The following is a 24092-nucleotide window of genomic DNA, read 5'->3' as shown; positions in this document are numbered from 1 at the left end:
AAAATCATGTGTATACATAGATGCTTCTATGCATTTTTAGTTTGTGGCTGTTGGTTCCTGACAAATTTCTCATTCGTTCAACTCAAGACTCTTTTGTGCTAACACCAGAGTGAATGTTAACATATCCAAATTTTCATACAACCAGAGTTGGAGAGTTGGAACGTAATTTCTGCAATAATCTAAATTGAGTCCAACCACCCAAACGTCACTTCCTTTTTTAGATAAAAATATGTGTGACTTCATGTTTCCTTGTGATGGTGGTATGCATGGGTGCGTGCATGCCTGTTACAGTCATTGAAAACATATCGAAGGATAGTTGAGGCCAATTCAGGTGCATGGCCCCTGTATTCAGGTCAATTGGGATTTTACATGACAACTATTCTCAGTCACCCAGATGAAGATGATGGATGAATGAAACCCATGTGATCCAAGAATATATTCGGGTGGAGTGAATGATCCAATGACCTCATTTCCTATAAATGTTGACCCTACATCTTAGCAGTGATCCGTAGTTACCCTTTTGTGACTGTAGTTACAATCGGGTCAGCAGGGTTTACTTTGTTTTTACAGCTGTGGAATAATTAAAAATGTGCCCTGAGTGAGGGTCTTTGTCCCTTTTTCCAGGATGGATATCATTTCTATTATCTGGCACTTATTCAATATAGCTGGAAGCTTTTGATGCCGTAATAACAATTTGAAATGAGAGACTAAAAACCTAAATGAAACCTTTTGATGATAAGAACTGATGATTTTGCTAACTATGGTGATACATTTATGCTTTGTTTTATATATGTATCATTGCAAACATTCCAAACATTCCTTGTCTTGTTTATCTTGGTCAACGTTAATATCCACAGCACATGAAAGTGCATAGAAGAAAACGGAATTCTACCTTTAGCCAGGTCGTGATTACTACTCCTGCGTAGCTGGTTGCCAGACATGCGCAGGGTCTGGTCTGTTTGCCAGCACCTTGCAGCTGTAGTGCAGTGTCCAGGGTGTTGAACTACAGAGTTTGTCTACGCTCATCTGCTCTGGCAATGGTTTCAGAAATGAAATACAAGTAATTAAAGTTGATCTTCACCGTCCGATATTGAAAGTAGTCATAGCGAAATGTACAGTGAGTCAGGAAGATGAAGGAAAAATATCTCGCATCCTCTGCAGCAGTCACAAGCTCAGTGCATCAAAGTTTTCCTTTGCCAGTTACTAGGCAACAGCCACTTACGTGCCTAAAGGAGCAGTGGGCCCCGCACTTCATCTCAGATGTGTCATAGTAATCTCCCCACACTTAACGTGATGAGTATTTCCACACATGCGTGGAAGTGATCCCACTGATTCCGTTGGTTGCCACAGCATGCGTTTACAAGTGTAAATATGATGGCGTGCGGTAGCCGCGCGTCTTCTCTCTCTGACTGCAGTTAAATTCATGCATGTTGTGTTTGAGTGTAGCTCAGTGATCGAGTACTTTGTCTGGGTGGGCTCTTTGTTTTGATTTCTTCTCTTCTTCTCTCCGTCCCAATGCTTCCCCCCTCTCCTATGCAGCAAGGACAAGTATGGAAGGTTTGCAAAGTTTATCACCTTCCACTGATTACCCCTCCTCCCCTCCTCCACCTCTTCTATGTTCACCCCTCCACCTGCTCCTCCTCCTCCTCCTCCCTAACTCCTTTCCCCCTGGCTGCCTGTCCTGATTTGTTGGTCCTCTCCTCTGTGCCTCACTCCTTGTCATGTTTGAATTTGTAATGCTAAAAGTTGAGCTGGGCTCCATTCACTTCCAGCCGTGCCACCATTCATTGTACTTCATTAAGTGATGATGCAGCATCCGCACATGCACACGTGACCTTTTCGATTGGTGAGAAAACTGTTTCATTAGAGGATGTCTCGACTAGTTTTAGTGCACAAGACCAAGATGAGGTTTGCCTGAAAATGTATTTTTTTTAAAGCAAAAATAAAGGCATAGATTTCCTGTATCAATGTAGCTATGTTATCACTAATAATAATTGATGCAGAACCTATTTAATTGTAGTGTTGATAGTTAAAAGTAAACCAAATCAAACTCAAGGATTGATTTTACAACAAGTTGCTTTTTATTAATGCGTAACAGTTTTCCTGCTGTGTGCAACTTAGTAACTCTTGGATTAATTCATTCTTTAATAGATTTATTGCAGGGTAAATGGTGAAGTGTATAGTGTTGGCTGTTAATCTACTTTTGTATTTACTCATCTTCTCCAGAATACTATGGAGACTAAACTTTAGAGTCAAATAGGATTGCAGTTCCAAACTGTAGCACATATTGTCAAACCAATTACAGTGTTTGTGGTAGTTTTTTGCTCTTTGACAAGTGGCAAGTGTGCTCTCCTGTTCATACTGGCACTGATATTGATGTCAGAAGAGTCGAGGGATCAGATCGCCCTTCAGGTCTTCCTCCTTGTGCTTTCTGCTACTTTCCCTGATTGTTAGTGGCCTTTGTGTGCTTCCCACGTATCCTGTCAGGCAGACTTATAATCATAAACTCGGTTAAAACCAATAACTGCTCTAACTTGAAGTTGTGCTGCAGTCTCACTGTTGCAAATGATTGTACAAAAGTGCTAAGTGCTCCAGAGTGCAGAGCTGAGGACAGCCAAATGTATGTGTTAAATGCAACGATATTTAGCCGCTACGCAGCAAAAAGCAAACTGGCCACTGCCCATGTTTTTCAGTGCCTGCTGTGGTGAGAATGTTTGATGAAAACAGGTCTAGAGAGTGGTTAAAGAGTTGGCACCCTGTTATGGGACCCTATGAGTGTGAAATTAGCCCAGAACATGGAGGTTACTGCAACACTCGAGCTGTGATTGGAGTGAGGGAACATGTGCCCTAGTCCGCTGAATGCTCCATAGCTATTCATGAAATCATGAGTTTAAGGTACCTTAAATTCATGAAAATATTCAGCCTGTTTTGAGGGCCCAGCTAAATACTTCCTTTAGCACTCGACAGTCAACTAGAGGCTTCATTGAAGGCCTGTGTAACAGCCCTGTGGGGTGTTGAAATATTTCACCACACAATTAGCGCTCATGATTAGCCTTCAGATGTTGGTTCCAGTGGCTCCGTACTCACGGTCTGTCATCCCTCTACCATATGTTTATCAATATGGATGGTCTCTGAAAGCCCACTTGCTAATTGCTGTCCTGGGTGTAGAAGCAGGCACTGCTTCTCTTCTTGTATCCAGGCAACCGTCCCTGGCCAGAGCCTGCCTTGTTTGTTTCGCCATCGTTCACAGTGTTTTCTCCCACACACTATCCCCTGGTCCCCTCACTCAGACCACAAGCTTTGTGACAGCAAGTAGTTGGACTTGTATTCCTCTCTTGTTCTGTACTGCTCCTAGAAAAACTGGCCAAGGACCCTCGTTAAATGTGATGTCAATGTAGAAAGTCCCGACTGGAACCAAGTCCCTATCACCTGGGTGCCTTCCTTGGGCTCTTTTCCGCGGCCTGTGCACAGGGTCAGTTCTGCTGGAGATAACGTCAGTGCTGTGGTTAGGGGTGTTGAGCGGCACCCCTGTCAGAGCTTGTCTAACTAGGGATGGAACTGTCTCTCTCCCTTATTGAATGAGCAACTGGAAAATCTTAAAGGACTGACTAGTAAAACGTCATAATTTTCACATTTCTAATGATGTTAAAGGCATACTCACTTGACTGCTTTCACTAAAGCTTTCTAAAATGTTGAGTAGACAGGTGTGCTGCTGCAATCCACTGTGATGAGGATTTAAGGATTGGTAGAAAACGTTCTGCCTTATTTTAAGAGGGTCCGAGTGGCGACCTTACTGCTGTTGTGTTTTGTGGCTCTTGTCTTTGGGGAATGCTTGTCACCACTTAAGGTGTCATACATTTAATTGATGCCCGTGTTTATGTCTGAACTCTTATTTATCTGTCGCTTTCTCCAAAATCCTGACATAATAAATACACCTCCACTTCAGGTTTGAAGTGAAGTCTTCCTCTGTGACTTGTATACTTTCTCATCTGCAGTTTCCTGGAGTGAGTCCAAGGGTAACTACACTGAGTCAATGTGGTAGCGCTGTTGTAGTTTCCAGGAACACTGTACAGTTCTGTCTTTGTAGCTCAAACAACGTCATGACAAAGCACATGTAGCGGTCCACTTCTTCTCTGAGTGCTTAGACCAGCTACAGAAGTAGTGGCAAGTTTCTCCTCTTGGTTTTGTCTTCTGCCATAGTGATGTGTTTAGACACTGCAGGTGCTTTGATACTGAATTTCTGTCCTGCTATGTTTCACAGCTGGCTCCTTGTGTAACTGCAATTGTTCTCATTCCTATTTTAGATTGGTTTTGGGTCGATCTGTAAGAGGCACAATTGCTCTGACTTTCATGGCTGTCTGATCAAAATTATAAATCGGATTAGATTCGTTTTTTTTGGGGTAGCCAATGCTATGCATTTGTCATGCTGCAGTACTGTGAGGTCTTTAGACTGAGGTCATTCTGCTCCATGTCCAATGACAAATGATCAAAACCTTGGTAAGGTGTATGAATGGCTTTGTTTGGAACTTATTTCTGAAATAAAACCATATCTGTCTCGATGAGGTTCAATTTTTAAGCCAATATTATATACGACAAAGGTATACGTTTCAAATTTTTGCTGTGATCGTTTGACACATTTTGTTTCATCCACACTGTTTCCTTCCTGTTTGACTTGGTGCGTCATCTTTGCACTGGTTGCCACAGTAGTGCTGCACCACCATGCAAACTAAAATCCCATTAATTACATGTTGCATGAGTCCAATATTGTTTGATTTAAGTGATGCTTGGGCACTGCCACAAAACAATCTTTTTGTTTTCACTATTAAACCAATGCACGGTATGAGGTCTGTCATGTGTAGTAGTAGGACCTGCGATTATCTACTGTGTGTCCCATTTGAAGCTTCGCATGCCTCAGCTCATGCCCACCATTTTCAAAATCTTAGATTTGTATTGTGATGCATTTCTTGGAAATGGCACCGTAATCCCTTGAAGGCTTTGGTTGGGGCAAACCTCTGGTGGAGCGAGTGGCTGATGATCTATTTGACCTGAATCAGAGGCTTTGGATTTCACAGTAGGACGGTTACTAACCAATCTGCCATTACTTGCGTCCAATTACACCTCAATCAAGTGACCCGTTGCGCGTTTGCATCGTCTAACATGATGACTGTGCTCTTCTGCCCTGCAGTTTCCCAGCCTGAGTCCAAGGGTAACTCATTACTGTTGCCTGTAGGAAAATTACTCTTAACTGAACATAATTATAAACGCAACCTGCTATATTGCCGTCCTTTTGTTTTGTTTGCCCATGAAGATTATTTACAAATCACGTAATATGGTCAGACTGCGTCATTCTGGAAGGTTTTGACTTGGTTATATGTGATCTTCCACACATGCTCAACTAGCAGTGTGACCGTGTTGCGACCACTTCTTAGACTGGGGACAATGAAAAGCCATTGCAAAAAACGTGCATTTGTCCTGTCAACAGGATGCCACAGTTGTGAGGGAGCGACCATTGGTTGCTGGAATGTCACTTTGGACCGTTGCTGGGCATCAAAGTGTCCACTATTCCACAATTGGTTGTTTGCAGAAGCGTTTCTGTGAGCTAACCTGGCCACACCCACGTAGATCGCGTGTCACCACCAGGGCTCAATACCATCACATCCACATCCTGCAACTACTCAGCTGATGATGGCGTTGGTTTGCACAACAGTTGTATTTCCACACAGACAGTCACAAACCGACCGGACATTGAAACTGTAGGTTGACCCCCAGTGTAGTCGGACGGCATTTCAAATATGTTGCACAGTAGTGCAGTAGTGTTGTTTGCATTTTATCTTATCTTATTTTATCTATGTGTCAGAATTTATGCAGTTTTTGGTGATGCTCATTTTGATTTATCAAAAGTTCTGAGAATTACACGTGTTGCATTTATAGTTTTGTTCAGTATAAAGTGTTTTGTGAAAATTCAATAATGGTTCTGCCATAGATGAACAGATATAACATCTGCTCAGATATGACCAGTAGCCTCCAGTGTCCTGTACGTGTTATCGAGTACCCTTAAATATTGCTCTGTCCTCCACATCCTCGCATTCTCCGAATCTAGCTTCACTAAGGGTAGAAACCCCTGCGCCACTTTTGACTGGATTATCGCTCTGATCCTATCAAGGTTTTCTTTCCTGGTGATGGCCATTCATCCAACATGCTTGATCACTCGGAACTGGACTTGTATCACTCATCTAGCTGCAGTTCATCGATGTCACACTTGGTGTCAGCCTTCTCACCTCCCTTCTCTTTCTCCTTGAAGGCATGTGGGGACCCCAAGGCCAAACCCTCCTATCTGGTGGATAAGAACTTGGAGTCTGCTGTTAAATTCATTGTCAGGAAGTTTCCTGCTGTTGAGACGCGGAACAACAATGTAAGTACATTTCAGTGTTGAACTGGGAAACCCTTCACTGTACAAATGATCAGTGAAACCAATAGCTTCAGATCTGATCACATTTTTTTATATTTTAATGCGGGATGGCCTGTAGCATGATGCTAAGAATCTACATCAGACATGGGAAATCCAGTCTTCAAAGGGCAGAGGTGGTGCAGGTTTTTGTTCCAACTCAACTAGCGCACACGTCTTCACCAGTCAGTCTGGTGCCTCTTGTTCCAGTTGACACCTGATCGGTTAGTCTGAGTGTCCTTGATGGGTTGGAACGGGAACCTGCACCCACTCCAGCCCCTTCTGAAACAGTTTGGACACCCTTGTTCTCGACTGGAGGCTCAAGGGGAGGAGAGAAGCCAGAAAGATGTTAAAATAAACAGACTGTGGCACACAGCTAGTGTATAAATACTGCAGCAAATATATTTAGTTAATGTTTGAAAGATAGAATGTGTGATCCATTATGATGCATGCATATGCATTGACATTTTTGTTTGCTTTTTTAACCCAAATGTCAGCGAGACCATGGTTTTTACCAGGGTATTTACGTAGATGTTCCCAACCTCAAGGGCTCTAGTGAGAATGCAGCCCACCATTTAATATCTGAGCTCAAAAGCCACCCACAGTAGGCAGTCTAGAGCAGTCATCAGCAGGGGGCATAGTGAGAGAGCGACATCAGCGCATGGATGTGGGAAGCTTATAGTCCAGGTGTGTCTCAATGCGTGGATTTCTAAATCATTATACCGTTCCTGATTGACTGACTGGCATTCAGCTGCTCTTGTGTTTTTGGCTGAATGTGCTTTAACAAACACCTAATGCGTCACTACTTAGAAACTATAACCTCAAACAAATACATCTTACACCACGATGAGTCTCTGTCAGGTGTCTGTTAGCTTGGGTGTGTGTTAGGGCCGTGTGAATGCGTGTGGTCATACAGCATTGATGGGACACATTCTCACATCAACATCCATTTGTTACAGACGCTACAGTAGATCTGTCTGGATGGTGCAGCTCTGACCTGATGTTGAGTTGATCTGTTGCCCCAGCATCATGTGTTGATGCAGACTGCTGCGTGCGCTCACACAACATACATGTGCAAATCGCTGACTGCTTCAATGAGTTTCACTGTGCAAAATGTGTCTTACGTTGTTTTATGCTTTTGTTTCTGTGTGTGTTTTGCATGCTAATCCTGGCTTATTCCGGACATGTGCTTTTTGGTAAGTTTTTGTCTGTTTAATTTAAGTTTCATTTGGTAACAATGTATTTTTTGTACATGCTTGATGCTGTTTTGAGTTCTTTTATTTCCCGTTGTGCTTTGCTCTGCTGCCAGCTAATGTATTTTATTCTGATCCATTGCTGCACACACATGGTGTCCGCAGTGTTCGATTTGAAACCCACAATGAGAGAAAAATGGTCTGCTCTCTTTAGTTGCTGCTATTCTGTGTTACACTGTGACTTCAAGAACATTATTATGTTTTCAAAGCAAGGGTACCTTTTCCTTAACATGCTCCAGTCCAGTTTATTTACAAAAACAACAACAACAACAACATGTAACCCGTAGAAGCCGTAGCCAGATTCAGTATTGATGTGAAACTCCATGGAGAAATGTCCGTTTCAAGCATTTGAGCCCTGAAATCAATATGGCGCCAGTCGATGTGTGGGAGCATCCTCCATATAAAATGAATTTCAGCAACGATTTTCTGTCCCCGCAAAACCAAAATTAATTATTAATTTTGTCAACTTATGAAGACTGTTCAAGTTAGTTGTACTTGGTACTTTAATATCTGTTAATGCATCAATCACTGGCAACAGTCTAGTAGAAAATATTCAGTTATGTATTTGTTTAAATGCACTGCTCAAAGAAACACAGTGAAGGTTTGAAACTAGTGCCTGTGCAGGGATGCTGCAGCTGGTGGAGGCCACAGACCGTGTTGCCTGGCTGAATTACCAACCTAGCCAAACACACCCTGACTAGCTTTCCATGTGCAGCTATGAGGATGAGCTCCTCAAACCCATCTGATCCTTGCTGGTGAGCGGTCTATCCGAGACTTGGGTTGTGGACTGATTCCCACTTGATTTAGACTGTGATTGTGAAACCAGACCCCCATTGGTTTATGACCTTCGTTGATCATTCTTATTTTGTTTTGTACTCAGCACCTGCTAGTAATAAAAAGGACATTTTCATCTGGCATTGTTTCGTCAATCAACATCATGGACGTGTTGCCTTTGCTTTGTCTTGAGCATTGTGTAATACATTTATCGTTATGTTTAAGTATTGATTAGTTCTATTATCTATTTTCTTATAAACAGAAAGAAAACAACTCACCGGTCATTTAACCGTAAATTACCATCATGCCCATTATTTGATTGGCACATGTTTTCTCAGGGAGTTCCACGTCTCTGCTTAAAATGATCTCTGAACATTTCCTGTGCTCCACCTCACTGAAGGGTGGACATGTTGTCTTCTAACTCGCTCTGTCGCAGCCGTCTTCCTCACTGTGTCTCATGTCGCATGGTTTCACAGCAACAGTTGGCTCAGCTGCAGAAAGAAAAGTCAGAGATTCTGAAAAACCTGGCTCTTTACTACTTCACCTTTGTCGATGTGATGGAGTTTAAGGTGAGATGGCTCCGTTTCTCCCTCTGGGCTCAAGTCATTCCGCTTTTTGACTATATGTTTGGGATGTTAATAGGACCACGTGTGTGAGCTGCTGAACACCATCGATGCCTGCCAGGTCTTCTTTGATATTGTAAGTGAAGCACAGTAGTAATGACGTGTAGAATAACGGCATCTGGTGTGTGGTGTTCTGAAGACCAGTTGAACTGCTTAAATGTTCACGTGTCTGCCTCTCATCAGACAGTGAACTTTGACCTGACCCGGAACTACCTGGACCTGGTAGTGACATACACCACCCTGATGATCATTCTGTCTCGAATTGAGGAGAGGAAAGCCATCATTGGACTGTACAACTACGCTCACGAGATGACACACGGAGCGAGGTGAGAGCGGCAGACCAAGACTCCCCCAAGCTGAGTTGACCCAACATTTTCCCCCGTTTAAATCAGCGACCGGGAGTATCCACGGTTGGGTCAGATGATCGTGGATTATGAAAACCCCTTGAAGAAGATGATGGAGGAGTTTGTACCACATGGAAAGGTATGGAAGTGCTCATTTCCCTTTCCTCTTTTGCCTGTATCTCAGTGGGTTGTAATTTCAACATCAGTTTTTTTGGAGACATGTTTCCTCGCCGTTGGTTGCCGTTTCATAAGAGCAGACACTCTGCAACTGAGTGAATGAAGTGGAGAGTGAGTCATGTGGGAAATAGACAGAGTAGAGAGTTGTTGATTCCTGCTGGGATCATACTCAAAACAGTGTTTGGTGCTTGTGTTATGAAAATAAAATATCACATCGCAGGTGTTCCACGACATGTAAACAATGGTGTACTGCCCTGCCTTAGATGAGAGCGCAACTCACCCAGCCTCCTGATTAAATAATAGCATTTTTATTGCCAATACATGTCAAAACTCCCCTCTCTGCTTTCTTGTTTTTCTGTTGGATGGCTTCTTGATTGGCTGTCTCTCTTTTGGAGGGGCGGGGCGTTTCAACAACGAAACTCATGCATGTTAAAAAACGTTTTTCAAAAGCATGTGAGTCTATATAGATGTGTAGGCTGGTAGAAAACTTTGAGAAGTTGTGACACCTGTCACTGTTCAAGACCTTCAGGTGATGTTGTAAAGTCACGTGATGCTAGTGAGAACTTTTTTAACTTTCATCAAGGCGTCTGAAACCCCAGATGAAATCGAGTCATCTAGTTTGATGAAATGCAGTGCTCATCCGCCCCGCTCATCCTCTAGGTCTTCTGTTAACCTCAGGCCTGTTTGTCACTTAATTTTCTCTCATCTCGCTCCTCTAGTCGCTGTCAGACGCGCTCATCAGTCTTCAGATGGTTTATCCCCGGAGGAATCTGTCCGCTGACCAGTGGAGGAACGCCCAGCTGCTCTCTCTCATCTCTGCTCCCTCCACCATGCTCAACCCTGCACAGTCGGACACGGTTCGTGTCGATGCCCTGAATAACTCCCTGATGTTATGTTTGGCCTCCGAGCACTTAATCCAACAGAGAGATCATGAAAGACGGGCCAGATGAAACTGATGCTTCATTTGAACTTAGGAATTAATCTCTCCTTATACAGATGCCATGCGAGTACCTGTCACTGGACGCCATGGAGAAGTGGATTGTCTGTGAGTAGAAAATGAAGCACCTGTGGCTTTAAACTCTAGTTTTGGAAACCAAGTTGAATTTTGTGCATACTGTAGTCTCTCGACTATCTGGGGGTTTACATTCCAGAGCACCCTCCTGTGCAGGAAGTTTCTAGAATTATGTTTTTCAATTTTGGGTGACACCCGTTGAACTGTTCAACCACTTTCTACTACATTATTTTCTGTTCATTTATATCGTTGCTCATTCTGTAGCCAGGGAAATGCTAATGCGATAGCCAAAATAATGAAAGGATGAGTTGTTTTTCTAAACCAGCACTGATGGATAGAAACTAAGGTTCAATTACAAGTTGTTAGCTTTCCTCAGAAGAGTTGGTTTGAATGTGTTTTTGTTTGGTTAATTGTGATTTTCCGTCTATTCTGTAACAGTTGGCTTCATCCTGTGCCATGCGGCGCTGAACAGCGACGCTGCAGCTCTTTCCCTCTGGAAACTAGCGTTGCAGAGCTCCACCTGCCTCTGTCTCTTCAGGGATGAAGTTTTTCACATCCACAAGGCAGCAGAGGACCTGTTTGTGAACATCAGAGGGTAAAACCTGAACTGTGCTCTCTTTCGGATGTGAATAATATACCCCACTTTGCTCCCGAATGAGCTCTTTTCCTTTGAGCCTATGCACATTCTAATGTGATTCTATACAGCCATTAATTATAATTGGTCAAACTGGCTGGAGATGACGGGACATGGACACTGTCCTCCAGGAAATGAGCAGCATCCACTGAAACAGCTTTGTTTGCTGTGTTTGATTGCTGTCCAGTCCAAGTGTATCGCATCAGAATTGACTGAGCTGGTGAATATAACCAGACAGTATTAATATGATTCTAAGTTAAATGAGCTTTATTACAAAACGGAATGCAATTAAAAGAAAAACGCATGCTTATAGCGTCAGTCTAGGTGCTTCACTTAGACCAGTGCTTCTCCTCCTGGAGAAGAGTCTCCTGCCAAGAGGAAGGGCTTTCAGTTCAGAGCACCTCAGCACTGGACACAACACACTCGAAACACAACACTGAGTGATGCTGATCTCCACAAGTCTCAGCAGTGAAGGTCGACACCAAGACCGGGACTAGACTCTTGGCGTTGCAGATGGGACACCAGCTGCCAGTCGAGCACTGGCTCATTGGGGTGATGAAGAAGAAGAGAGTTAAATCTTGGTGACCTAATAACACGAGGAACTGAAGCTCATGAAAGATGAGCTGAGAGGTTTCTCAGCAGCACCGGATCAAGGTCTCCAGTGGCTGCAAGTCCCAGTCAGATAGAGCCACACTGCTGTGGTTGGAGGCAGGAATCAGTGCTTTGTGTGAGGAACTTCTGTTGATGGTCATTTTCTCTTGCACCCCTCAAGGAGGAAGTAAACGCATCGCACCCCCCCAACTCTTCACAACCTCCGTGATAGTATCATTTGTTTATAAATTAAAGAAAAAATAGTAATGTAGATCAACTACCAATAAAGCATACATTTATTAACATTGTCTTTGTCTGTAACAGATAAGACTTAAAGTGCACCAATTTGCCTGAAATAAAAAAAAACACATGACATGGATGTGCAATTACACTTACTATTTGAGTATGGCTAAGAAGTATGTTCCCCGAGGTCACATGCGCCCCTCCCCAGGGGCGCCCCCCATTATTTGAGAAGGACTGACTTGGACTCAACACTGCATTGTTGCCACTGCTCTAATCATGTGACCCGCCCAAATGAATCCAGACCAGGGTTCACAGCACCAGCGTTGGGGATTTCGAGTCCTGAATTAACCTCTTTTTGGTTCACAGGTACAACAAGCGCATCAATGACATTCGAGAGTGCAAGGAGCAAGCCTTGTCTCATGCGTAAGACACTTCTTTTTCTTCCACTTCCTTCACCTACTTTTATTACTTTTCCTCCTCACGCAGTGATTTAAAGTGATGATTTATTGAAGCATCTCGTTTCCCCCATTTACTAACACATCCGTTCTCTTTTCTGCCGAGCATTCCTCTGCATCATCTCTGCTTGATAGTAGAGTCTAATCTCCCCAGGGAGTCTGACAAACCCCCCCATCACCCTCCGTCTCTCTTGATCCCAAACTCGTCTTCCTCCTTTTAGGCCTGCTTTCATCCCTGATCCTTCTTCCCTCATCTCATCTTCACTTTCATTGTTCTGCCATCACTGTCACCCCCTTCTTGTGCTCTCGTCGGATTGTCCTGGAAATGTCAAAATAGTGTTTAATAGAGACGACTGTATGTTTTCTGGCTCCGCTGCAGAGGCTCCATGCACAGAGAGAGGAGGAAGTTTCTCAGATCCGCTCTGAAGGAGCTGGCGACGGTTCTGGCGGATCAGCCTGGCCTGCTGGGCCCAAAGGTAGCGGCACACTAAGATCAGCAGGGGTGACAAAATCATTAACCGAAGTGTAACTCCACTATTATGTAGAACTGGCGAAAGATTGTCCATGCTGAGAGGAGAGTATCTTCAGAACTAGAACATATCAATCCTCTGTATTTTTCATGCTGAGGCCTTTCATGTTTCCTGTCATGTTTTTTGAAAAGATTTGCATCGTATGTTGGAAGTCTTTAAATGTGAATTTATTTATGAATTTATTTCACAAAAGGATAATGAACATTCTGTGCATTTCAATGTTCACACACACCTTAATTAGTCACATTTTCTTTGCTTGTTTTAATGTTATGTTAATTCATCAGTATTATATGATTGTGTAATGTGCTCATCATCGTCATCGTGATGTTGTTGATGAACAGTTGCCTGGGCTACTAGAACATGTCTTTCTTTTACTTCACTCAGGCCTTATTTGTGTTCATGGCGCTGTCTTTTGCCCGAGATGAGATCATCTGGCTGCTTCGACATGCTGACAACATCCAGAAGAAAAGCACAGACGACTTTATTGACAAGTATGCTCTTCATATGCGCACGCACACACACACACTCAGATTTGCTGAGTCTGCATTGTTTTCAGCTTCATGCTTCATTCTTGCTATAGCAGGTGCTGTACTTGTTTTGCAGACACATAGCAGAGTTGATCTTCTACATGGAGGAGCTGCGGGCTCACGTCAGGAAGTACGGGCCCGTCATGCAGCGCTACTACGTGCAGTACCTGTCAGGCTTTGATGCCGTGGTGCTGAATGAACTCGTGCAGGTGAGGAGATGCACTCAGAATGCATTCGTTATATCAGCCATTGGAAGTGGAACTTGTATAACATATCCACTGTGTTTGTGTCTGTCAGAACCTGTCCGTGTGTCCCGAGGACGAGTCGATCATTATGTCGTCATTTGTCAACACCATGACTTCCCTCAGTGTCAAACAAGGTAAGCGTGAGCTTTTCCCGTTCTGTACCTCGCCCCCCACTCTTGGTCTTGCTCAGAGTTGAAGCCTGTACAAGCTGTATTCCAAGTATTTTTATACTACGCATGGTCTAATTTTCAAGAATTATTCTGTCTCGTTCAAAGGCTATAAAGTAGCTTCTGGCTGGGATTAATCTTCTTTCTTCTTTCCCTGGAAGCGATTCAGGGCTTGACATAAATATAAAAAACCTGGGAAAATAAACATACATTTAGTTTCACTTGTTTTGACCGCTGCATTTTCCTGCGTTGTGTTAGAACTAGAATGGAATTTCTTCGTGGTTTCCATTCCATTAAATTGAAATGAGCGGTCCTCCCTCAGTTGGCGTTTTTGGCTGTTATTTTGACACCATTTTTGGTGGCTCCCCCTTTGTCAGAGCGGAAGAAGCCTCTAGTCTGTGCGCCAGCTTTTCAGTAGTGATTGTGTGACAACAATAATCGGATATTTGAGTCTGTCTTATTGCTAACCATCTGAAATGTCTGTTCCAGTGGAGGATGGAGAGGTGTTTGACTTCCGAGGCATGAGACTGGACTGGTTCAGACTGCAGGTACGCCTCCAATCTCCTCTATAAACATTTCGGTTGTGCCTTGAATTTGTAGCCAGGATTTGTGTCTTTGCCCTGTGATTGCTGTCCATGCTGCGCCTCTCCTCTGTTCTCCTCTGTTGCACACAGTTTGCTCTCTAAATGATCCTGGCTCAGAGGCCATCACTTGCCTAGCTTCTGCTCTCTCTTGCTGCTTCTCTGTCCTCAAGTTTCCTCCCATTTATGGCGTGTCCAGTGTGCGTGTTTTCTGGCTGTCATGTTGGTTTGTGCGCCGCGCACCAGAACTTCTTGCCTTCAGCTTCCCCCCAGTAATTGCTGCATCTCTTTCTCTCTCTCTGTCTCTCTCTCTCTCTGTCTCTCTCTCTCTCTCTCTCTCTCTCTCTCTGTCTCTCTCTCTGTCTCTCTCTCTCTCTCTCTGTCTCTCTCTCTGTCTCTCTTTCTCTCTCTCTCTGTCTCTCTCTCTGTCTCTCTCTCTCTCTCTCTCTCTCTCTCTCTCTCTGTCTCTCTCTCTCTCTCTGTCTCTCTCTCTGTCTCTCTCTCTCTCTCTCTCTGTCTCTCTCTCTGTCTCTCTCTCTCTCTCTCTGTCTCTCTCTCTGTCTCTCTCTCTCTCTCTCTCTGTCTCTCTCTCTCTCCCTCTCTGTCTCTCTCCATTTCTCTCTCTCTCTCTCTCTGTCTCTCTCTCTCTCTCTCTCTCTCTCTCTCTCTCTCTCTCTCTCTCTCTCTCTCTCTCTCTGCACATATGTTGCCATGGCAACCACATACCTCCACATTGCTCACCACTTGACTTGCGCCTGAGAGTCGTTCATCCCAACCTCCTTTCCTGTGAGCTGGAGGGAAAGTGGGGCAGTCTGGGCGTTGGTGACTGTGCAGCCCCTAATGGGGCGTGTCACCTGAATTGAGGATGATCATGATGCTTGTATGGTGAGGCCAGGTAGAGCACGGAAGAAGCTGGCTGGCTGGGTAACCCCAGCACACTCGCGGTTGTCTCCTTGGACTCTGGAGACAATGGCGGTCGTCACCACAGAAACAAACACTGACGACTGCCTCGCAGGTACACTGCTCGTGATCCAGAGATTGTGAGCGTGGCAGCACTTTCTATGATGCCTTTGGATTCCTGAGACCTTCTGAGTGAGAAGGGTCATTGTCTGTAGCACCTCAGGAGGGGGCACCGGACTAGAAACTACACGAGTGAACGCGCTGGAGGAGCTTTGACAGCGTTCTGGCTCCCTCTCCTGGCCTTTTGGGCGAACTGTGAGAATAGTGTCTGCCATGATGCCACGGCACATAAGCTCCACTGACCTGTCCAAAACAGTCGTCTCCATCGTCTTCTCTTCACTCTACCTTCCAAACGTCTCTCTGGTGTGGGCCTTATCTGTTCATCACAGTCTGTCAATGTCACATCAGACACATTGATGAATGAGTCTTCTGCGATGAGTGTAGCTAGTGATGGCAGCTGTCCTGCTATGGACGGCCAGAGTGGCTGTCTGCTTCTACATGAGCAGCTGAAGAGAGTGAAGCTGGTGATCTATGAGTGTGTTTGAGTGTGTTTTCCGCCCCATTATGACAGATTGGTTCAGTTTCGTCACGTGGGATACTGAGGCACTTTGATGCCGCCCCTCTCTACTTGCTTTTCTAAGGCCAACTCTTTTGTTTATCCGTCCCACAGGCCTACACCAGTGTCTCCAAAGCCAGCCTGGGTATTGCAGATCACAAGGAGCTGGGCAAAATGATGAACACCATCATTTTCCACACTAAGATGGTGGACTCTCTGGTGGAGATGCTGGTTGAGACCTCCGACTTGTCCATTTTCTGGTAAGGACACCCTGTAGATCCATGTCCTGCACTTCTAGAACATGAGGGTAAAGTTCCGTAAAGTCAAGCCAATGTTTTCTGCCTGGTGTTTAGCTTCTACAGTCGTGCATTCGAGAAGATGTTCCAGCAGTGTTTGGAGCTTCCCTCTCAGAGTCGGCATTCCATCTGCTTTCCTTTGCTCTGCACGCACTTCATGTCCTGCACACATGAGCTCTGTCCTGAAGAGGTAACCACACACGTCTGTCCCAGCTTCTCTGCAGGGAAGTAGTGGCTTCAACTGTCCTGTGCTCTTGGTTTTATATCTGAAGTAAGAATAAGAAAACGCTGGACTACAACGGCCCTCAGCTTCAGAGACTGCATTCCCCTCTTGTAAGCTCAATCTGCAGGTACATTGCAGTCCAAAATCAGACGATGTATATAAAGACAAGAAAGTATTTGGTACATCAAGGACCTCTCCGCTCAAAGTTCACCCACTGCTGAGCTCATTATGGAGTGTTGCATGTATGTACTCCCTGCAGTGAAACCTGTATTCTCCCCGCAGGGCATCAATAAAGAACAAACACAATGCCTCGCATTTGTGGCCTTAACGGGCCGTCCCACTTGGAATTAAAAGTAGCGTTTGATTTATCACCACTGCAACAGAAGGACGTTTTGAGTGTGTGCTCCCAGAGAATTGTTGAAAGGAAACAGTCATTTATTTATCGCTGACACTTACTGTTGTGGAAGCAGAAGACTGTGGTTGAAATCATTTCAGGTTCCTCAGTCTGACAGTGCTGCACCTCCAAGTGGAGAGAGCAGAATGGAACGTCTCTCTTTACACAAAGAAATCAGCTCTGATGTAAGATATAGTGACACACAGATTTGGGTTCTGAATCGGTTTACTCCCCAAGTCTGCTGGAGATGACTAGGCATGTGTTATGGTGAGCGTTCTCACCTGTAGAAAGGTGGCTGCGGCCCGACAGCAGGTCTGCAGGTGAGCGGCTGATGTGTCAAGTCGTGCTCCAGTCCCTTAACTGCATGGCCTCTTTTGCTCCTGTCTTCACAGCGTCACCACATAGGCGACCGCAGCCTGTCCCTGTGCAACATGTTTTTGGACGAGATGGCCAAACAAGCCAGGAACCTGATCACGGACATTTGCACGGAACAGTGTACTCTCAGCGACCAGGTAGGGACACTGCTAGTGGTCTGACGTGTCCACAGAATAAGTCCCAACTGAAGTGATGAACTATCCAACTTGTTGTGTGTTGTGATCACGTGTTTATCACCAGATTTACACCTGCTGATACCAACATGGTGAACATCATCTCCTGTGTGTGAGCTCCACAATGATTTTGCATCTCTTGAAAACCCCCCAAAAATGTCATGGTCATGACAAGTGAAAGATGATAATATTTATCATTGAGAAAGAAGATAATAATAACGCAAACGAGTGTGTCTGTAGTCGTCCCTTGGTTCTGAAGGCCCCTAAACTCATGGTGGTTTTGGATCCCATCTCCAGCCAAACGTCTGAGTGAGATCCTGTGCTGTCAGGATCCTAGCTTGGCTCCCTGGTGTCTGCTGAAAGCTTCTTAACTCGATCTGTCGGCTTGCTCAGCTTTGTGCAAATGTGATGTTGCAGAACTGAGCCGTGAAAACGGTCTCATCCAGTCCGTCTTGCTTCCCTTCACTCATGGTTTTTGGCTTTGCTCCCGTCGCTTCGCAGCTGCTTCCCAAACACTGTGCAAAGACCATCAGCCAGGCTGTGAACAAGAAGAGCAAGAAAGCCACGGGGAAGAAAGGAGAGCCAGAACGAGAGAAGCCAGGAGTGGAGAGCATGAGGAAGAACAGACTACTGGTCACCAAGTCAGTGGAGAGGCCCAAGCTCACGTGTCACTGCTGATCTGAGTTTCTCATCACCGCTGTGCTGTTACTCTTCCAGCCTGGACAAACTTCACACCGCCTTGTCAGAACTCTGCTTCTCCATCAACTATGTTCCCAACCTGGCGGTGTGGGAGCACACCTTTACACCCCGAGAGTACCTCACCTCACACCTGGAGATCAGATTTACCAAGTAAGCCGTGGATTCATAACGTGGTCTGGTCAGTGTGTTGCTCAGCAGGACGGTTGCCCGCTTTCTCTCAGGTCCATCGTCGGTATGACCATGTACAACCAGGCCACGCAGGAGATCGCAAAGCCCAGCGAGCTGCTGACCAGTGTTCGAGCGTACATGACAGTGCTGCAGTCCATAGAGAACTACGTCACCATCGACATCACACGGGTCTTCAACAACGTGCTGCTGCAGCAGACGCAGCATCTGGACAGCCACGGGGAGCCCACCATAACCAGCCTCTACACAAACTGGTGCGCTCTTCAGATGAACGACCTCATGTGTGGAACAGGTTCACTGCTATCCCCTGACTGAGTTGATGCTGGAGGGGTCAGCGACGTGGGGACAGGAGGGAGGGGTTAGGAATTCTGTTCATGTTACACATATGGAAAACAGAAATGATACTTGGCTCAGTTCAGACAAATCTCAGGTACAGGGTGTCGATGAAAATGGCGTCCACTTTTCACTGCCGACTCCTGGGACCATTTTTTTAATCACTCAAGTTGCTTTTCCCTATTTCTTTCACATCACTGAGTTCAGAACCACTGAGCTGAACAGTTCCACTTCAACTCATTATACTTGTCATTATTATTGTTGATATCTAGGGATCAAGTCATTAATAACAGAAGTGACCAGGCTGTTCATATTAATATGTGCTTTCATAACAACCACATCCTGTCTGCATAGATCATCGACTCCCGGTGATCATCTCTCAGAAGCGTTTAATGGCAGCCATGTGGAATAGGAGAGCAGGTCCCATCACATGGGTGTTGTGAGGAGGCCTGCCTCGCTCCACGTCCACTGCTGCCCACCAGCTTCTGTGACCTGCTGCTTAGGGACACTGTGCTCTTCTTCCTGAGGTCCATGAGCCAACAACAAGGATTCTGTCTTGCACCTGCAGGTACTTGGAGACGTTGCTCCGTCAGGTCAGCAATGGGCACATTGCTTACTTTCCCGCCATGAAGGCCTTCGTCAACCTGCCCACGGAGAACGAGCTGACCTTCAACGCTGAGGAATACTCGGATATCTCTGGTACGGAGCCACGTGCCTCTCATTTGTCACCACTGAGCTATTGAACGGCTTTTCTGGGTTTCAGAGATGCGTTCGCTGTCTGAGCTGTTGGGACCGTATGGGATGAAGTTCCTCAGTGAGAGTCTGATGTGGCACATTTCATCACAGGTTGCTGAGCTGAAGGTAGATATGCCATATGCTGTCAGGTGACCTCCGACAGCTGCTGTTGTGTCCTGTAGGCTTTGTTATCTTTGTGTTTCTTGTTGGCGATGTGCCATTTATGCAGATAGAGATGTCTTGATCCTTCACCTTGGTTGTTATGTTGTGAAAGATGTGAGTGATTTGGATGATTTTTGAGCAGTTGTACCTGAGGAGTTGTAATGTTTGATGCGCACATGCTTTCTTTAGAGGCTTCGCTGTTCTCTCTGAGTAACCGACATGTCTTCTGTCCCTGTAGAAACTGGTGGTTGAGAATATGGAAGTGTTGACCCAGATGAGGACGAGCTTCGACAAGCCGGACCACATGGCAGCGCTCTTCAAGAAACTCACTTGTGAGCTTCCGCGCACACTCACAAGTGGTTTCTGATATATTGAAATGCCCGTCTGTGTTTGCAGCCGTGGACAGTGTCCTGAAGAGAATGACCATCATCGGAGTCATCCTGTCCTTCCGCTCTCTGGCGCAGGAGGCTCTCAGAGACGTAAGACACTGGTGGACCTGCTGGTGTGGCTCAGTCAGCTCACTTGCTTCTGCCTCTCCTCCAGGTGTTGTCCTGCCACATTCCTTTCTTGGTTAGTTCTGTGGAGGACTTCAAAGACCACATTCCCAGAGAGACAGACATGAAGGTGAAGCATGGTTCTTCAGGAGCGCGATGACAGAATGGTTCAGCTTGTTTCTCTCTCTCTCTCTCTCTCTGTCTCTCTCTCTCTCTGTCTCTCTCTCTCTCTGTCTCTCTCTCTCTCTCTCTCTCTCGGTCTCACTCAGGTGGCGATGAACGTCTATGAGCTCTCCTCCGCTGCTGGCTTGCCCTGTGAGATCGACCCAGCCCTGGTGGTGGCGCTGTCCTCCCAAAAGAGCGGTGAGAAGAAGCAAGCTTGCGGAGTCCCCGCTGACTCTTCTCTGATCTTCTGTGGTGCATCTCTGCAGAGAACATCAGCCCAGAAGAGGAGTATAAGATCGCCTGCCTGCTGATGGTCTTTGTGGCCGTTTCCCTGCCGACGCTGGCCAGTAATGTGATGTCACAGTACAGCCCGGCCATCGAAGGTAGGCCTTGCGTTCTGTATGGTCCTGGGCCGCCGCTGGTGTTTGGGATCATTTCAGCTGCTGACATGCAGCCAGCAGGGGGCGCTGAAGGCGTGGTGGCTGTGTTTAGCTGCTGGATGAACCAGTGCTCATGGTTTTTGTTTGGAGTTCAGTCGACACGGACTGAGCGGAGCGTTGGCTCCATGCCTGGTGTTGTGCCGTCTGGAGTGTTGCTGCTGACCTGTCAGGGGCTGGCGAGCTGCAAGCATTTCAGCACTGCATGGATGCAGCAGAATTCCTCCGGGCCCCCCAGTGAGTGTGATGGCCCCTGGTGCCTGCGTCTCCACCACCAGTCACGAGGCGAACATTCCCAGCAGTGAAGTCGCTCCATGTTTGACTTGTCACTGGGGAAATTACTCCCGTGTTGATCCAGGGAGGAGCCGGGCCCTGGAGCGCCGGCGGAGAAAACACTCGACATAATTGACTGCATCGATGCCACTAGACTGCGGCGCATGCAAATGGGATCGACCTGCCATTGATTCCCTGGCTCACGCCGCCGCAGCGACTTCATCTTCATTACCTCCTCTGTTAAGATTTAAAGGTCACTCGGCTCTGCCTGGCTTATCAAGCGGGTCGCTTGCCCTGGCGTGACTCATTGGCTTAAACAGTGTCGGTCGTCAGTGTCGCGGTTAAATGGGGATTGTGATGCGGCGTCCCAGGCGCTCCTCACTCAAGGATGAATGCTGGCGGCGCCGCCTCTAACAACCCTGAGATGAAATGTGCCATTGTTAATAGGAGACGTTGGGAAGGGGTGATGGCAGCTTATGAGCTGCTGCTGCCTTTCTGTGTGTTTAAGCTCCTGTTGTGTTTTGGAGCGCCGACCAGCATCCAAGACTAGTCTCACCACAGGAACCATACAAAACAGAACAGAGTGGCACAGAAATGTTCAGAAGGTTCTGTTGGAGAGGTCAAAATCGCTCTTGATTATGATGGAGCCGCAGTCAAGACCTTTCTATAGAGGGCGCTCTGACACAGTCCACCAAACCTGGAGTGTCTGCTGTGATTCTGTCATCTGTTCCATGGGTCCACTGAGCTGTCTGCCTCCCTCTGCAGGTCACTGCAACAACATTCACTGTCTGGCCAAAGCCATCAACCAGATCGCTGCTGCTCTCTTCACCATCCACAAGGGGAGCATTGAGGACCGACTCAAAGAGTTCCTGGCTGTAAGTCCCCCACCGTCATTACTGCGCTCAGTCGGCTCCAGCGGAGCTCATCTCGTGTTCATCATGGGCTCTTCATTTTCGAAACTACACTCACACACCCCGTATTAGCATCACTGGGTTTGATGGATGGAAACGCTGACTCACGTGTCATTTCTGCTGACTTGTCAGAAAAGCTCCCTCTCCCCCCAAAATACTTGTCAGAAGTTACAAACGTTTCCCTTCTAATGTGTGTGGTGTGTGTGTGTGTGTAGCTGGCCTCATCCAGCCTCTTGAAGATCGGTCAGGAGACTGACAAGATGACGACGCGCAACAGAGAATCTGTCTACCTGCTGCTGGACATGGTGAGTCAGAGGGAGCCGGCGGGTCCGTGTTTGGTCACATGATTTCACCATAGCTGTCACTAGTAACATGTCGTCGTTCACACGTCAGCTGCGCTTGTGGTTCTGTCAGTGTCTGCCGCAGCCTCAGTCACTGCTCCTCTCCTCTCTGTGAGTGGCTTCATCGTTCTGGTCTCACATACGACGTCGAGACTCTTCTCTGATTGTAGCGCTCGTGTGGCGTCCATGACACTCGTGGCTCGCTACTTGGGAGCAGACGCCTGACGTGAACCTGTTTGTGCTACAGATCGTGCAGGAATCTCCATTCCTCACCATGGACCTGCTGGAGTCCTGCTTCCCCTACGTCCTGCTGAGGAACGCCTACCACGCCGTCTACAAGCAGAGCATCAGCGCCAACGCCTGAGGCCGCGCAGCAGAGCAGTGTGTCCACACTCACTGCAACAGCTCACCACAAACACTAATTCCAAACTAAACACACTAAACGTTGCCCAAAATGTTGACAAAGTAATGCACAAAGTCGGAACAAATACACTGAAGGCCAGAGCAGTTTGTGACACACACACACACACACACACACACACACACACACACACACACACACACACACACACACACACACACACACACACACACACACACACACACACACACACACACACACACACACACACACACACACACACACACACACACACACACACACACACACACACACAGGAGCTGGACCAAGTGGGGATCAGTGTTTCCATTTCAATTGTTCTCTTCATCATGTTGCCAGGGACCACAGCTGCAGCAACACAAAGAATCCATATGTTTGGTTGATATTAAAGGACAAAATATAAATATATATATATAAATATATATATATATAGCTGACTCTCTATGGTGATGGATTTGGATGCTTTGGTTTGGAATGCACATGATGTGATTTTTGCTTCTGCTTGATGAGGGATGAGCGACATGTTGCTTGTTAATGTGCACACACACACACACACACACACACACACACTTGTAAACGACGTGACGTTTCTTTTTTCCATAGCTAGTTGTAACAGGAACATTTTGTGGGTGATGATATGATATCTGTACTCTACTTTGATGTGAACCGTCTGTTTCTAATGTTTTGTTATTTTTATGATGATGATGATTTTGCCAAACACTAAAGAGGCTGCAGTTTTGGGAACAAAGTTTTGGTGCCGCAGCAACACACAGCCTTCTTGTTCAAAGCAGAACAGCAGTGACGCTCCTCTCCGTCGCTCCTGTGCCCAGACGCACTCCTCGTGCACCCTCTTCCAAATGTGTGTGAAATGAACCCCTGTGTATCTGAGCTGTCGTCCGTCCCCAACACCCTCCTGTGAGGCGAAAGATCAAGTGACTCTCTCCTGACAGTGAAACGGCTCATCCACCAGTGACTTTTACGGAGCGCCCTCAGCGCCAGGGTTGCGCTAGTCTCTGAGTTTGGATCGTGACGTCATGTTGTGTGTGGCCCGTCGCTGCCATGTGAGCAAACTCCGACACATTCTGCCTTTTGTTGGTGTGCAGCGGTTGCTCTTTTCTTTCTAACCTTTTTCTGTGTCTGATTCCACCGTGTAACTGAATAACAAGAGTTCAAATAAAGCTTAGGGCTGTCAGACCCGAGTGGCCCAGCTGATTCCTGCCTCCCCTGAGCCCGTCTCTCCACAGGAACTCTCCTGCGTCCCCAGGGGATCAGGAAATACGGATCTGGTCTCCATGTTCAGGTGAGAGGCTTGTCAATACGATGCTTCCAAAGTCTTCATGCCCAGCGTGAGCTGCAGGTCTCCTCACCTCCCGACTCC

At 46.3% G+C, this 24092-nt stretch overlaps 1 protein-coding gene across 5 annotated transcripts in view; it reads left to right on the top strand.

Moving 5' to 3' along the window:
• nckap1 (NCK-associated protein 1) overlaps positions 1–23910 on the top strand; it is a 26452-nt gene extending 2542 nt beyond the window's left edge. The window contains exons 2-32 of one of the 5 annotated variants that reach the window (XM_053875371.1): positions 1540–1557; positions 6302–6412; positions 8949–9041; positions 9115–9171; positions 9279–9421; positions 9488–9578; positions 10336–10473; positions 10613–10661; positions 11067–11223; positions 12463–12519; positions 12931–13027; positions 13466–13572; positions 13685–13817; positions 13906–13987; positions 14510–14568; positions 16232–16377; positions 16471–16603; positions 17423–17542; positions 18080–18219; positions 18296–18427; positions 18499–18717; positions 19365–19495; positions 19560–19657; positions 19932–20025; positions 20090–20172; positions 20237–20317; positions 20457–20550; positions 20619–20735; positions 21828–21937; positions 22189–22278; positions 22562–23910. In XM_053875371.1, the coding sequence (XP_053731346.1) occupies positions 1540–1557; positions 6302–6412; positions 8949–9041; positions 9115–9171; positions 9279–9421; positions 9488–9578; positions 10336–10473; positions 10613–10661; positions 11067–11223; positions 12463–12519; positions 12931–13027; positions 13466–13572; positions 13685–13817; positions 13906–13987; positions 14510–14568; positions 16232–16377; positions 16471–16603; positions 17423–17542; positions 18080–18219; positions 18296–18427; positions 18499–18717; positions 19365–19495; positions 19560–19657; positions 19932–20025; positions 20090–20172; positions 20237–20317; positions 20457–20550; positions 20619–20735; positions 21828–21937; positions 22189–22278; positions 22562–22678 (3297 nt within the window). In that variant the 3' untranslated portion in view covers positions 22679–23910. Of the gene's footprint in view, positions 1–1539; positions 1558–6301; positions 6413–6450; positions 7642–8948; positions 9042–9114; positions 9172–9278; positions 9422–9487; positions 9579–10335; positions 10474–10612; positions 10662–11066; positions 11224–12462; positions 12520–12930; positions 13028–13465; positions 13573–13684; positions 13818–13905; positions 13988–14509; positions 14569–16231; positions 16378–16470; positions 16604–17422; positions 17543–18079; positions 18220–18295; positions 18428–18498; positions 18718–19364; positions 19496–19559; positions 19658–19931; positions 20026–20089; positions 20173–20236; positions 20318–20456; positions 20551–20618; positions 20736–21827; positions 21938–22188; positions 22279–22561 lie in introns of those variants that run through there. The other 4 variants (XM_053875372.1, XM_053875374.1, XM_053875373.1 and 1 more) reach the window with 4 other exon arrangements.
• The last annotated feature ends 182 nt before the right edge of the window (positions 23911–24092 follow it).

This window comes from Synchiropus splendidus, chromosome 9 (genome assembly GCF_027744825.2).
Source record: "Synchiropus splendidus isolate RoL2022-P1 chromosome 9, RoL_Sspl_1.0, whole genome shotgun sequence".
NCBI lineage: Eukaryota > Metazoa > Chordata > Actinopteri > Syngnathiformes > Callionymidae > Synchiropus > Synchiropus splendidus.
The sequence above is the reverse complement of the archived record's forward strand: the minus strand, read 5'-3'. Positions and strand labels throughout refer to the sequence as shown.